This window comes from Pteropus vampyrus, unplaced genomic scaffold (assembly GCF_000151845.1).
Source record: "Pteropus vampyrus isolate Shadow unplaced genomic scaffold, Pvam_2.0 Scaffold14, whole genome shotgun sequence".
NCBI classification, from domain to species: domain Eukaryota; kingdom Metazoa; phylum Chordata; class Mammalia; order Chiroptera; family Pteropodidae; genus Pteropus; species Pteropus vampyrus.
The window spans coordinates 2,204,939-2,220,426 of NW_011888795.1; the positions used below are offsets into that span (position 1 = coordinate 2,204,939).

The following is a 15,488-nucleotide window of genomic DNA, read 5'->3' on the forward strand; positions in this document are numbered from 1 at the left end:
GTGCTGTGGAGATAGATAAAGCTGGGTTCCTTCCTTCTTTCCTTCCTTCCTTCCTTCCTTCCTTCCTTCCTTCCTTCCTTCCTTCCTTCTTTCCTTCCTTCCTTCCTTCCTTCCTCTCTTCTTTCCTCATTTATTGAGCATTTATTATGTGTGACTCCTTGTGCTTGTATTCTTAAGTATACAAAGAAAAGTTCTATTGCTCAATATCTGGTGGAGAATAGGGTTCATTTGGCTGATGCTATGTCAGCAGTGTATGCAAGGTGTTGTGAAAACACAGGAAGCTACAGTCAATTTCTGGATGACTTTAGTGAAAAAGTACAAATTGAAAAGAACTGAGATGGATAAATAGGGGATTGCTAAAATCTAGACGAAAGACATTATAAGTCAAGGAGACACAATGTACAAAGGTACTGAAATGTAAAAGAACAAAGTACATTCCATTTAGAGAACTGGATGTAGCTTGGCAAGGCTGGTGTGCAGGGTGTTTGTGTGTGTGTGGTGGAGTGCGACGGGGAGAACAGAGAGTTGAGGCTTAAAAAATAGTGTGAGGAAGATTAGTAAGAACTTTGCTTTTCATTCTACAGGGATTTAGGGGTTTTAAGTAGGTGATCAACCATTCTGGTTTGCCTTGACTTTCTGGGCATTAGCACTGACAGCCCACATCCTGGGAAATTCCTTAGTCCTAGACAAACTGGGAGGGTTGGTAGCTCTAGAAAGGAATTGAAATTGGATGCCATTCTATGAAAGTAACTCCGTAGCAGTATGAACAACAGTCCAGACAAAGATAGAAATAGAAACAGCAACTCTTGAAGTGAGTCCAGAGAGAATACAGTTTGAACCAGTAAGGCAGTAAGTAGTACAGGAATGTAGCAGAGGAGACCAAATTGAGGAATGTTAAGAAAACACAGTCAATAGACTTTAGACTAATTAAATGTTTAGAAGGAAGGAAGAGGAGGATATTAAAGGGAATTTTTAGATTTTTGAGTCATATAACTGGATGTATAGAGGTTGTGGTGATTCGGAGAGAAAAGAGAGTGTGGGTAAATGAGTTTGGTTTTAAACCTGACATTAATTCTCATTGAAGAGACTTCACAGAGAAGATATTAAGATATTAATTGAATAATGCTTTTAAAAATTAGTAGGATAGGTTTTGGTTTGTTTGTTTGTTTGTTTTGTTTTGTTTGTTTTCTGGGAAAGGAAACAATGAGGTTGAGGCAGGCATTTGCAAAACAAAGACAAATTTAAAAAACTCTGCTTGAATAAGTACTGGTGGGTAAGGTAGAGCATTTTTAGGAATGCTGAGTAGTTATAGCACGTATTCATTTTAGGTGCAACATTGCCAGATATGACTCTGATTAGACTGAAGGAAATAAGAGAAAGGTATTATTTTCCTATAAATATAAGATAAGGCAAGGCTACCCAATTGGGGCACCATGGATGGCACTGGGATGCTACCGATGGATTATAGGGATCTTGAGAGGAGTGATGAGCTATTGATTCCTTTTGAATTTAAACCTGATCAGCATTGTGAAAATATTGCTATAATATGGGTATCATATGAAAACCATTTGGAAGCACTGTGCTAAGAAAAACCCTTTAACTGGTTTGGAGTCAAACTTAAATTGACATGAAATTACATCTTCATTTTTATTAGAATGAAAAATAAAACAAAAATTAAGTTTTTTTTTTTTTTGCTTATAGCTTTATTTTTTCCAGCTTTACTGAGATATAATTGACATATAACATTGTGTAAGTTTAAGGTATACATGTAATAACCTGATATACAAATATATAGAGAAATGATTAAGTTCTTTATAAATAAAAACTAAATTTTTTAAAAAAATTTCTTTGTGGGATATTATTATTTTAAAAAAAACATGAAAATAAAAGTAGCTGGAGATTAGGTTGTTTGTTGCTTTTGTATAACTTCTGAAATCAGCGGGGGTGTAGCTATCAGCATATGGACTCTCGCAGAATGACTGACCCTTCAGTAAATCATTATCATGAAATAGGGAAAGAACCAGCAAAAGTACAATGATATTAAAAGAACCAGCAAAAGTACAATAAAAATCATATGAGTGTGTGACATTTCCCCTTTCTTTTATTGTGAAAAATATTATTGTACATATTGATTTATACATTATAGCTACATAAAAGTGCACAAAATATTTCTGTACATCTTAATGGATAATTATAGGATGGACATTCATTAACCATCATCTTAACCATCTAGGTTAAGAAAGAGAATAATACCAAGCTAGTTTAAAAACATAGTGAATATTAGTGAGTCCATTGGTGAAATTTGAATACAGTTGGGTATTAGTTGAGATAAAAACTCATTGACTTGGAAAAATGAAGCTATTAAATAAAAAAACACATTGTAAAATAGCATTTACCGATTGGTTTCCGTTTAGTAAAAGAAAAAACATATATGCAATAAATTGTTAATTGTGGCAGTCTCTGGGTTGTGGGAATATAAAGTTTTTATTTGTATTTTATTTTATTTTTTTTGTTTTAAAATGTACATGTATTACTTCTGTAATAACAAATTATAAAAAACTCGGAGATGATGTGATCACTATCTGGCCTAGCATTTAATGTCCTGAATTACCCTGTATCAGTTGAGTATGGCATTCCAGATATTTGAAAAAGGTAGAAATTCTGGTCTTCCTTATAGCCCAAAACAATTTTCCATTCTTAACAAGTCACCATTTCCCTATTACCAATTCTAATTTAACCATCTTCCACTTTTGTACATTTGCTTGAAATTCTCCAGCAGATTAGGGGACTCCTGTCAATGAAAATCAGAATCATGAATGATAGCTTAATGATGTCATCTTACAGATTATGAGAAACCTTCTCCAAGGCTGTGCTCAAGACTGAATATCAGTTATGGAAATGAATCAAGTAGTCTTGTCACACTGGGGGATTCTGATGCTCAGTTGACGAACTGATGAACGGTGGCCAGAGAGTCACACAATGACAAGCTAGCGACCATTCTTGGGGCCAACCATGGGGATTTCTGCATGAGGCATTCTCCGTTTTCCAGAGGGGGCTGTATATGATAGTTTTCAAGCAGGTGGTGTGCACATTATGCTGACACCAGTTTACGGAAGTGGTGCAATAAAAACCACCCTTTATTTTTCCTTAAAAGAATGCTCAAGCTTGAGTAAAGGCCATGTAGACATGGCTTATGAAGCGGAGGCAGACATCTCCATGGGAGGGATTTATGACCCTAGATATGCACCCATGAGGGGACTGCAGGCTGGCACATAGTTGATATTCAGGAGGTTTCTATTGTTACAAGAACTATAGGTATCATAATTTAGGAGGACTCAAGAGATCACATAATTTAAACTTCTCTGTTACACATGGAGAAACTGAGGCCCAGAAAGGCAAAAGAGACTGTTTAATAAGATCAGAGTTTACACTAGAAACCAGGCTTTCCCATCTCCAAGCCAATGCTTTCCCCTCATCCGCCTCCATACCCATGTTTGCAAACCTGTGGGCCATGACACTTCTGGTAAATCTTAGGGTTATTGCTATGGGTTCAAGGATTTATATGCCCATCAAGCATTGATATAGCTTCCATAAGCAGTAGAGGTCCATCATTGGAGAATACGTGGCATTATTTTTGAAATGTCATATAAATGTGCAAAAAACATACACAAACAATTTAATAATGAATCAAAGCCGATATGATCATTGCCTAAGTCAGAAGATAAAACACTGTTAACATTCCAGAGGTTCTCCTGAGCTCTACTTAACTATAACCCATTGCCGTTGTCCTCTACCACCTCAGAGGTAACCTCACACCTGACTTTTGTTATTATTTTGCCTTTAAAAGATATTTTTTTCTAAATTCGTGTGTATCCCATAATATTTTTGAAGTTTATATAATTGAAGTACACTGATTATATTCTTTCATGTTTTACTTTTTTGCTTATTATGTTTTGTGAGATGTATGCATATTATTGCATAAAATTATAATTTATTCATTTTCATTATTTTAGAATATATCAATATAAGACTACTTTTTAAAAAATTTTTTTTATTTTTTATGGTGGCATTTGTTGAGGAAATCCAATAAGTTTCAGCTGTACGCTTTAACAATAAGGTATATATATTTACATTGTGTGTTCACCTCCCACAGTTAGATTTCTTTCTGTCATCACATATTTGACTCCCTTTACCCCGTCTGCCTCCCTTCTCCCCACCTATACCCTCTGGTAACCACTAGTCTATTGTACATGTCCATGAGTCTCTGTTTGTTTGTCCTGTTCATTTGTTGCTTTTAGGTTTATATCCCACATGTAAGTGATATCATGTGATTTTCAACTTTTTCTGTCTGGTTTATTTCACTTAGCATGATTATCTCGAGGTCCAGCCATGTTGTCTCAAATGGCAGTATTTCATCTCTTCTTATGGCTGAGTAATATTCCATCGTATATATGTACCACAGCTTCTATAGCCAATCATCTATTGTAGTATATTTTGGTTGCTTCCATGTCCTGGCCACCGTGAATAATGCTGCTATGAACATCGGTGTGCAAATATCTTTTCAGATATTAGTTTTCAAGTCTTTGAGGTAAATACCCAGTAGAAGGATTGCTGGATCATATGGTAGATTAATTCTTAGTTCTTTGAGGAACCACCATACTGTTTACTTTTAAAAAGTCATTTTAATTGTTGATGGACTTTTAGATTGTTTCTGGCTTTGGATTTTTCTTGTTTGCATTTCCTGGTACATATGTAGAGAAGATACAAGTAAAATCCTGGATCACACAGTATTGCATATCTTTAGCCTTATTATATAATGCTTTCCAAAGTGGTTTTAACAATTTATCTTTCACCAACGATATTAAGAAAGGGCTCCTCATTCTAAAAAAGCAGGGTAACCATTGTTTTAAAGCATGCTTTTCATCTACTTCCATTATATAGAAAAGATTTCAGGCCATCGCACCAAGAGAGATTGGTAAGATAATGATTTTCTAATAATTTTATATACACAGGCCTTTGTTTAGGCATAAACTTGTAATGGAAGATCAATCTATTTCTATTGATTTTCTGTTGTTTAACAGATAAAAATAGAGTTGTCATGGTAGAAAGGGAAGTGTTTGTGTGTGGGCATGTATGTGGTGAGTGGGAAGGAGCTCTAGCCCAATGTCTGGCACATGGTGTAATTATTAATAAGGCTATCTGAAAATGGAACAGGCTTCCCCAGGAAGTAGAGTTTGCTTCATCAGAGGTTTGAGAGTTTCATGTTGTGAAAGAAATAAAGGACCAGATCATCTTTGATCCTTCCCTCCCACAGAGTTCATGATAGCATCCTTCTCCCTCTTTCATTTTTTAAAATCCTATGATAAGTGACAAATCCTATGGTAAGGGGATAAAGACAAATAATACTTGGGGATACAATTTATTGTCAAAATAAATTCCCCATTGATCAAAGAGTGGAAGTATGACTTTGAAATGAGGTCATTGCTTTTCCTATGCTTTCTCTCTATGTGTTCTTGTTTGAGAATTCTTTTACGATCTCAGCTTTCTTCTCTGCAAAATGATGTTTGACTGTTTGTATGTTTGTTGTTTCATCAGAAGCTAACAGTCTATGCTTGTCATTATTAGCTTCTCTGTTTACCAGTCTAATAATATTCTGATCTACTTCCTTAGATTGGAATCCCTATGATGTAATCTGAGCCATTTGTTCACTCGAAAAATATTCGTGAGCCTACTATGTGCCAGAATCCAGCAAGGAACAAGACAGATGGAAGCTCTGCTTTTGTGAAAATTAGGTTCTGGTAACAGATCATAAAAAACAAACAAGAATAGTATTAGATAGATATAATGGTTTATAGAGAATTAAAATAACATGATATGCTAGAGAGTGACTGGGTAGCTACTTTAGACTGTGTAATCAGGGAAGCTGAGGTCTGAAGGAGGGGCCAGACATATCAAGGCATCACTGAGGGCTTACCAATCACCTTTTAGTCTAATTTCCTTCATAATAAGAACAGTTTATATTAGAGTAACACTTTCACCACTGTTATTCCATTTCATTGTCATAACAGTTTTGTGAAATAGATATTTGTATTATTTTTTAAGTGGGATAATGTTTTCCAGATAAGAAAATTCATAAGTGACAGAACCAGGTCTTGAACCAAAGTGTTTCATCTTAAACATGGCCTTTTGTCTTTCTGCGCCCTATCTTGGGTCTTTATCCTGTGCAGTGAGTAAGGTCCCAGACAGGATAGTAGTTCCAAATACTGCCCTGTCTGTGCTTTGACTGTCTTACACAACTCAGACATCACTAGCAAAAGAGGTTTTAATTTCAGCATTACATGAGAACCTAGAAAGTGCCTCTTGCCCAAGATTGCCTGATCAGAAAATTAAACATTGCTTGTAGAAACCTCCATCTGGTTGCTGGGTGGAGTCCCTCTTGCCTATTTCCTCTTGCTCTGAAGTTTGCAGCTTGTGAAAACGTGTTTAAAGGGAATCTAAGAATTTGTCTGAGCAGTAAATCCATTTGTTCAAAAGTGAGTAATCAGCAAAAGTTCAAGTACGGTCCCCTGTGACATCTACCAAATGAGGATATCGGAGAGCTAAGGAGGAAGTGTCTGCATGAAAGGCAGCCTTCTTGGGCACAAAGAGATAAGTGAGAAGGACCCAGCTCTGTTACATACCAGCTGCATAGCTCTGGGTACATCTTTTAAACCCCCTTGAACCTCATCTTCCTTATTCCTCACCAACAGCTAATAGTACTTTCCTTATAGGTTGTGAGAATTAAAGCAGAATATGGAAAAATACATATTTAGGGTGACTGGGACATAATAAGAAGTTATTCACATGTACTTTGTGTTGTCATGTGGACAATTATCCACAGGACATAGTGTTGCTAGCCTCCCGCCATGGAGAGATGAGAGAGGTCGCTTTTCTGCCAGACGACCCATGTGACAATGAGGAGTTTTCACAGCTCAGGCTGGCAGCTTCCTGGGCTGAGAAAACAAAACCCTGGTTAGTCAAAGGACACTAAAGTCCCAGACAAGTCTGTAGTCTTGCTTCCGTAATCAGACTGCTGCCTAGTCAGAATAGCTTGAGTCAGCGGCCTCTGCCCCTGATTTCACATGAGGACGCCAGCTTTTGGGAAGCCAGGTGGATCCACCGGCTGATAGTGGAGATGGAAAGATGGAGGTACAATTTTTAAGGGTTCAGCAAAGTCTCTTTTGACTAATGCCTAGTTGGAGTAGAGTACATATTCTAATATCCCAAAGTGCCACCAAAGGTTCATTATTTGGCCATACATGATTGGGTTAATTGTAAAACCACAGCACACTGACATGTAATACCTTAAAGTGACATTTTGTCCTTAAATACGTTCCATATTTTCAGACTCTGTGTCTTTGCTCAAGGCTAATTCTTCCACTTGGAGCACCACCTCTCCTACCCACATTTGCAACTATTGAAATTTTGACAATTCTTTCCAAGTTCACCTGAAGTAATAGTTCTCCTAAAAAGTTTTTCCTTATCATCTCAGTAGGATATCTTCATCATTTGAAATTAACAACATCCCTCCGTACCCTCAGTACTTTTCATATGACACAATGTTTTCTGCTCTGAATTATAGTTATTTTAAAATTCATCATCTCTCCTGTCAGACCCTTGAGGCTGAGAAATTTATCTCTAGTAGACCTACTTTACCCATGGCCTCAGACACTGTAGCAATTTGCATTGAACTGAAGCATTGACATCTTGAAGACTTCATGCTGGGGATGCAGCACCTAAACATTTTCATTATGAGTTCCTTAGTTTGGGGACTGGATACCTGACACAGGTATCATTTCACTGTTTCCCATAGCAACCATGTGAGGTAATACTATGGCAAGAGAACCAAGACTCAATGGTGAGAGAGGCGGGATTCTAAAGCTAGGAATGAAGAGAAGTGAAATGCCAATGCTAGGAATGAAATTGAGCTAAATGACATTCTAATTGTCTGTCATGGGACAGAGAATGATGGCCAGGCCACTTGACTCCTAAGGATCCCTCCAAGGCTCACCACTCAACAGATGTCAACATTTTTAATGAAAGATGGGACACAGCTGTTAAGTAGTCATCCTTGAAGAACATTTCTTTTTCTTTTAATAATTTTGCTTTTGAAGTACTTTGGAAGACTGGGAAATTAGATTACCCTAAGGCAATTGTGAACACATCTTTCAATACAGCACAGGAGCCTGGGCGGCAGATATCCAAATTAGTTTGTCCCTTCTAGCCCAGACCTTGATTTGTCTCTGTTGAAAGTAAGAAGTTTGTGAAACTCAGTCTTATCTCTAGCAAGTTTTGAACTTCTGGAGACAGACTATAAGGAGGAAGGAAAAACATCTGTTCAAGAAACCTAGCCTTAGAGGTTAATGAGTATGATTCAAATGATAAGACTAGTTAACATTTTCTAATTACCAAAGGCACAGAGCTGTATCTGGGGATTGCTTCCGTTTCCTTACTTGTCACCCCACCGTAGACTGATTTAATTTTTAGAGTGTTCGAGAAGAGGACATAGTTAAACTTATTGAGCTAGGAACAAGGAGAGTAAGGGTTTATTAATTTCTATTCCTTCTCTCCCTCTGTCCTTTCTTCCTTCTTTCTTCCTTCTTTCCCTTAGTACAGTCATTCATTTATTTATTCATTCATTTAGTAAATATTTGCTGAGTGCCAACTACATGCAAATAATGTACTAGACGCTGGGTAAACAGTATCGGAGGAAACAAACTTGAGCGGATCCTAAACTGACAAAACTTAAAGTCTTGTTGTTGGCGGGGGGCGGGGGTGGCAGAAAGGAGTAACAGTTAGAAAAGCAAGAAAAATACTAATTGTAAATTGTGAAAATACTAAAACTGTATTTGCAAAGGGTGAGATCAGGGGCTTATAATTAAAATATAGGAGATTAGCTGAAACCTCTCTGAGAAGGGAACAATTAAAGGAGACTTGAAAGGATGTGATGGGAAGACCCTGAGGCAGGATAGGGCTCCCTGAGTTTAAGCAAATGTCCTCATGGCTGGGGCAGAATGAGATATAGTGGCTCAGGTCAGGGAAAGAAGTGGGTGCGGACAATGTGGGGAATTTGCTTTGTTTCTTAGCAACTCAGTTTCCTCATCTGCAAAATGAGTTGCTGTGACTACTGTTGACTTTAGTGGTCATTTGGCATTAAATGTGAATCCTTTTAAGCCTTAGATTTCCATATCCAAACTTTCTAGTTCTCTGGGTGCTGAGGATGACATCCTAGGCACTAGGACCAAGAGACCTGCTTAATTTAGGTGGGGGAAATTCAAATGCCTACAGCAAGTTTATCAACCTGGGCACTATTTTGGGCTAGAAATTTTTTTGTTGTGGAGGTTGGGGGCAACTGTTCTCTGCACCGCAGGATGCTTAGCAGCATTCCTAGCCTCTACCTGTCAGTGAATGGCATCTTTCACGCAGTCGAGGGTGAACAAAAATGTCTCCATTTTTGCAAATATCCCCTGAGGGGCAAAATCACCCTTGGCTGAGGACCAGTGGCCTACAGGATGAGGCCGTAACTCCAAGGAGCGGGTCTGATCTAAGATAAGAAATGGAATCTGACATATGGCCTCAGTGTAGGGGAAAAAAGAGAGCACGGCAGAGGCCCTGGGACATGAGAGAGCACCTGATCTTTCAAAGAGGAGCATCTCTTACTCGCTTTGGTTGATTCTTCCTTTCTTTTCCCCTTAGAGTTCAGTGCTTACAATTAGACTGTTCAAAATTCTTGGTTCACGACACACTGTTATTATTTGCCTATGCCATGTTGCATTAATTTCGTTAGTTATTTAATTAGATCTTTATAATAATATGATGACTCTATCTCCCCAAACAAAAATTAGAACCTTGACAAAATTTACATTTGATAGTGAAGCCCCTCATTTCCCTGCCTTCCTCCAAGAGAGGTAACCATTGCCCCGAGTTATATGTCCGTCATTCCCTTGCTCTCCTTGCTATAGAGATTTCTCTGACCGAAGTGTAACCTAAAATATGTATTTTAAATTTTAGTTGTTTTTAACCTTATGAAAAAGCATGTTTTGGGCCAGAGAGCCATTTATTCTCTTTATGACAATTTTGCATTTCTCTACCGGCTTTATTAAATATTTGAAAGTTTAAACGATTCATATTTTAAAAGTTCTAAAGATGTGATCCTTCACACTGACTTTTTTCACTTACTATTTATTATATTACTAAGAGTCATCCATATTATTGGGTGTTGCTGGAGGTGATTTGTTTGCAGTGCTGTTTAAGATCTTCCTGCGTGAACGTACCTCATCCTCCTGTCACTGGATGCTGTTGGGTTAGTTCCTGGGTAATTTTGTACATGTCTCTTACTGGTTTCCAGCTCATTCTTACAGTGAAAGAAAGTGGGTACAGTGTTGTCATAATTTCTGATTTATTCTAAAGAAAAGGTAGCAATCAGAATTTTCATATGAAAATAGCTAGAGGGCCAATTTAAAGTTTTAAGAAATACATCTGAGGCCATCAAGAAACCAATGCAGGCCATTATTTTTGAGCCTCCAATCTAAGATTTCTGGGTTAGGTCATGCATGTTGAAAATTTCTCACCCAGTTCTAGAAGTCAAATTAACTTACAGAATTCTTAGGAAATCATCTTTTAGCAGAAAAGAGTAGAAAACAAGAAACTACTAAGGCAGAAATATGATTAGGGCTTGGGATTGGGATAAACAGTGAGGTAAATTGTATTCCTTCGGCATAATTTGTTGTAGTGTATGGAAATTATAGTAAAACATTTTCTTCATATACAAAATAAGGGAAAATAGATTATCTTTTAAAAAAATGAATTATTTAAACTTTCAAATATTTAATGAATCCAGTAGAGAAATGCAAAATTGTCACGAAGAGAATAAATGGCTCTCAGATCAACAGGATTTGACTGTAATTTGATTGAATATATTACCATGTTTAAAGAAAGCATGTCAGTCAGGGTAGAAGATGGTCAGAGAAGGTTCCAGAGCCAATTTGCAGCACTATGGTTGCATATTGGCTCCATGGCAGGACAGTCACAACTGTGAAGATGGTACCATTGGGGAGAGAATAAATTCTTAATGCCTACTCTTAATATTTATTTGGTTGGTGTGACAGTCACACACATCTCACTCTCTCATTATAACCTGGTCTGTGAGACCTGGTTAACTTGTGTCTTCTTTGCTGGCTTTGGGATGAAAAGGTTGATAGCCTCTCTCAGGACTTGATGAGTCCCAGGTGATGACATCACCTTAGGAAGCTTCTTGCAGTAGGCCATTGCCCTGCTCTTGTTATCACCCTCTCACCCTTACCTGCATGAGCCCCTATCTTCATATTTCTACATGCACTAAGTGCTTATCTAGTGTCATATCCTAAGTTAAAGAGTGTAAACTCTGAAAGATCAGCCTTGATTCACCTTAGGAACCCACTAAGGCAGGGTGTTAGCTAGGCTCTGGAAACCCCCTGAATCTCTATGGAGAAGTTTATGTGTATGTGTTTCTGTATTTTTCTGGAGAGAGAGTTTATAGATTCTTAAGGGATTTTTGGCTTTAGCAACAAAGTTTAAACAATTGTTTTGGGGAGCATAATTTGACTTCTTGAGTATAGGGGTTCTGCAAGGGAGAAGGCTTCAATATCTAGAAGCCAAAGTTTAAGCCCTTAGTGATGCAAAAAATCTAGATGCCCAGGGACAGAAGGAAGACTGGTAAGAGGGAGATAAAGGGACAGTGGGCTATTTCAGAACACATGTAGACTACCATGAGTGTAATATTCATTTGATATTTTCTCAATATTCTTTTTCTTTTTTTGACTGATTGATTCCTTTTTATGAGAAATAAGGATGGATAGAGTGCAGAGTAGCTGGGATAGTACTTCAAGCCTATTCGAGGACATGGAAGGCACACCATAAAGTATAAGTAGATTGATATGGGGTGATAAACAGTATATGCTAACTTTTATAATTTTAAACCCAGTGTCTATTAATGATCCTTGCAATGCATTCATTTCAAGTTTAGTATAATTCAACTCACTTCAACAAGCAATAATTGAACATTTTTTTTCCACATTATTCCAGCATTTTTACTGAAAACTTGGCAATGGATTATGGGTCATGGACTAGTAACTGGTGTCGTGGTGTCCACAGGAATGAGAGCAGGCAAACTTTTAGATAACACTCTGTTATAACTAGGGTAGTAGACATCTGGCTGGCCCAGGATGGTTCTGGTCTACCCCTGTTGTACTAGTGTCACTAATAGCATCCCATCCAGATGACAACTTATATAGTCAGCCCTCTACATAACCCTTTTATTGCTCTAACCTTGTTTAATCTTATCTGTTTATGTGTTTCTCTTCCCACTAATGAGCTTCTTGAGACTAGAAATGTGGTCTCATTCACCTCTGTGTCTAACACATGCCTGTTGTTTGATGGCCACTTAAAAAAACATTTGTTAAATTGAACCAAAATTCAAGACGGAACGAAGAGCCTTAGAGAAGAAGTGGCCAGCTCACATTATCTTTCATGCGCTGCAAAGGTCTAGACTGGAAGCCCGGTTTTGAGTTACTGGTGAGCTTTTGCCTTGGGGAACTTATTTAATCTTTTTCAACTAAATGGGAAAGTGTGTGTAAAGTGATTGGTGAAGAGCTTTTTTAAGTGCGCAAGAAATGCTAGCTGTTCTCATTGTTACCAAACAGTTGCTAATAATAACTATTACACCAACATCTCTATCTTTCTTGATAAAGACTACATTACCAGAAAAACTTCAGTTTTCTTAGCTGGAAAGTGAAGACAATAAGTTCTACCAAATTTGTTTTGATAATAAACATGAAGACATTTTGGAAACTACAGAGGGCTTTCATTGTATAGCTTGTAAAAGAACATATGGTGACAGGGAGGTTTGTGCTAAAGAACTGGCATAACTCAGGCAGATCGCATGAGGCACAATGGCAAGAAAAGGAAGTTTTTAAATATAACATGTCGTAAAAGGCGATAAAAGGCGTTAGTTGTATGGGAGAAGTTGATCTATTCCAAAGTGTCGGAACATAAAAAAACACATCGTAAAAGATGGTGGGATGGACTCAAGACAGGTATGAAATTTAGGATTGGGACCCTGCTCAATGTGGGATCAATAAAGCATTGCAACAGAGCCATTCCAGGCTTGACATCTGTAGAGTAATGGCTTGCGCTTGGGACAGAAGAGTTTTCATGTCAAATTAGACATTCTACTTTGCAACTTTAGTCAAAAGCTTGTGTTTCTGAGTTAATGTGAACTTTTTATCACAGGCATGCCAATATCTATAGAAGCCATTCAGCACCTGCATGTGTTGTTAATGAAAGGAGGAGCCTGATAATTACACTTGAGAGCCGCTTTCATCCAAGGATCACAGAACCTTTTCTGATAATGTAATTTTATCAAGAAAGATAGAGATGTTGGTGGATTTAAAGTTGCATGTCCCTGCTCCTTATTATCCTAACAGGCAATTCTAATAAGAGCAGAACTATTGACACTAGGAATTCTGAGATTTAAACTCCAATAAACAAGGCGATAGAATTTCAGGTCTATGTTTGGGGAAATGGTAAAATACTAGTGATAGCAGCAGCAGCAGTAGCAGCAGTAAATGCTTACATCGCATTTACCTATTATTAGCTAATTTAGACTTTACAGCAACCCTGTGAGGTGGGTACTATCATCACCCTCATTTTGTGGATGACAAACTGAGGAATAAAGAGGTTAAATAATTTGCTCAAGGTCAAATTTGCTCACCCAGTGAGTGGCATAGCTAAGTTTTGAACCCAAAGTGTCTTAGTCCAGTGAATGTGCTTTTAACCAGAACTCTCTACGTCTTCTCAGTTTGAGCCATTATAACCAGTGTAAAGTATACCTATGGCTTTGTAGGATATAGCTGTGGAATTAAGGCACATAGCAGGAACTCAATAGGCATGCATCGAAGTAAACCAAATAGTCTCTATGATTTTTTTTCTCCTGCTGTAAAATTCTTTCTGTAACTGAACAAGAAGGAGGAGGAGAATGCATAATTCTACTTCAAACTCCTAAAGACAAGTTGGCAGTTAGTCGTTCATCCTCTTGTGGCCAAACACTTTCACTAAATCTTGACTCCAAACTCAAGGCCAGGCTCTAGTCCTTCCTGTCCATGAGGCTGCTGGTCCTAGTTAAGGGAATCATTGGTTGCTACCATCACCTAGTCCCATCACATGTCTTATGGTCATGTCTATGAAAGCTGTGAATCAAGCTCGAGACTTGGAGGCTGACAGACCTGAGTTTAAATTTCGAAGGCCAAACTTCCTAGCTATGTGGCCTTGGATAAGTCATTCCATTCAGTCTTTCTGAGCTCAGTCTCATTATTTATGAAGTGGGGGTAATATCTTATTCAGGGGATGATTGTGAGAGTTAAGCGAGATAACACATCATCCAGCACAGTGCTTGGCACAGGGTAGCTGATGCTCAAATTGCAGCAACTAAATTTCCTAGTTAGATTGTGACTTTTCGGAGGCCTGGGAGTATGTCTTACACTTTGTCAGGGATCCTTCTCCATTCTCTCAACCCCTCGGTTTGTCTTCCCTTCATCCTGTTCAACTTCTTTACTTTCTGCTCTGTTTTATCATCAAAATCCCAATTTGTTCATTTGTTGTTTATTATGCTTAACTGATATTTGGGGTCATTTTGGTTCTGTTTCAGGAGATATTTGGCTACCAGACTCACCGCTGCCGGAAAACCCTCTGCCTTGCTGGATCTATCCTCTCATTTGGGGTCCTCCCTTTGGTGTTTTACTGGAGACCTGCTTGGCACGTGTGGGCAAATTGCGTCCCGTGTTCCTTGCAAGAAGCGGATGTTGTGTTGCTGAGGACAACAGTAAGTGCGTTTTGATTTTGTACCTGGAGGCACTTTCTCCTGGACATCATGTTATGGGATGGCTGTGGGCGATGTGCACAAAGCAGGTGATGGAAGGAGGCTCTAGCCTCAGGTTCTGTCACAGCCTTGACTTTACGTATTTACTAAGAATTCAATCATTTGCATAGGTTAGGATTTGATTAAGAAGACCAATTTCACAGGGTATTCCTTTTAAATTTGTGAGCTTTGTGAATATTAGAACAGAGAATAACAATGTTAACAGTTGAAAATAATAGGTAGTGGGAAGAAAAGTCAGGCTACAGCTACAAAATCCACACCAATCCTTCCCCTTGCATCCTGACATATCTATGCCTATCCCAGGCCCACTCCACTGAAGCAGCTCCGTCAGGAGGAAAAAGGCAAGGAGGAGATGGGGACCACTCCTCTGAAGAGGATGTTGTCTTCTCTTTTTCATTTGAGAGAGCCACAGTTATTGATGGGGCATGTTGCACCCTGCATATGTGCTAGGATAAGAAATGCAGCCATCTTATCCTAGGTCATTGCCTCTCTTTGCTAATGCAAGGTCCTGGCATAGGATGGCTTTCCCTGACTT

General features: G+C 38.2%; 1 protein-coding gene across 1 annotated transcript in view; it reads left to right on the forward strand.

Moving 5' to 3' along the window:
• ATP13A4 (ATPase 13A4) overlaps positions 1-15,488 on the forward strand; it is a 126,065-nt gene that overhangs the window by 21,417 nt on the left and 89,160 nt on the right. The window contains exon 2 of the mRNA XM_011381415.1: positions 14,723-14,896. Within this exon, the coding sequence (XP_011379717.1) occupies positions 14,723-14,896 (174 nt within the window). The remainder of the gene's footprint in view (positions 1-14,722; positions 14,897-15,488) is intronic.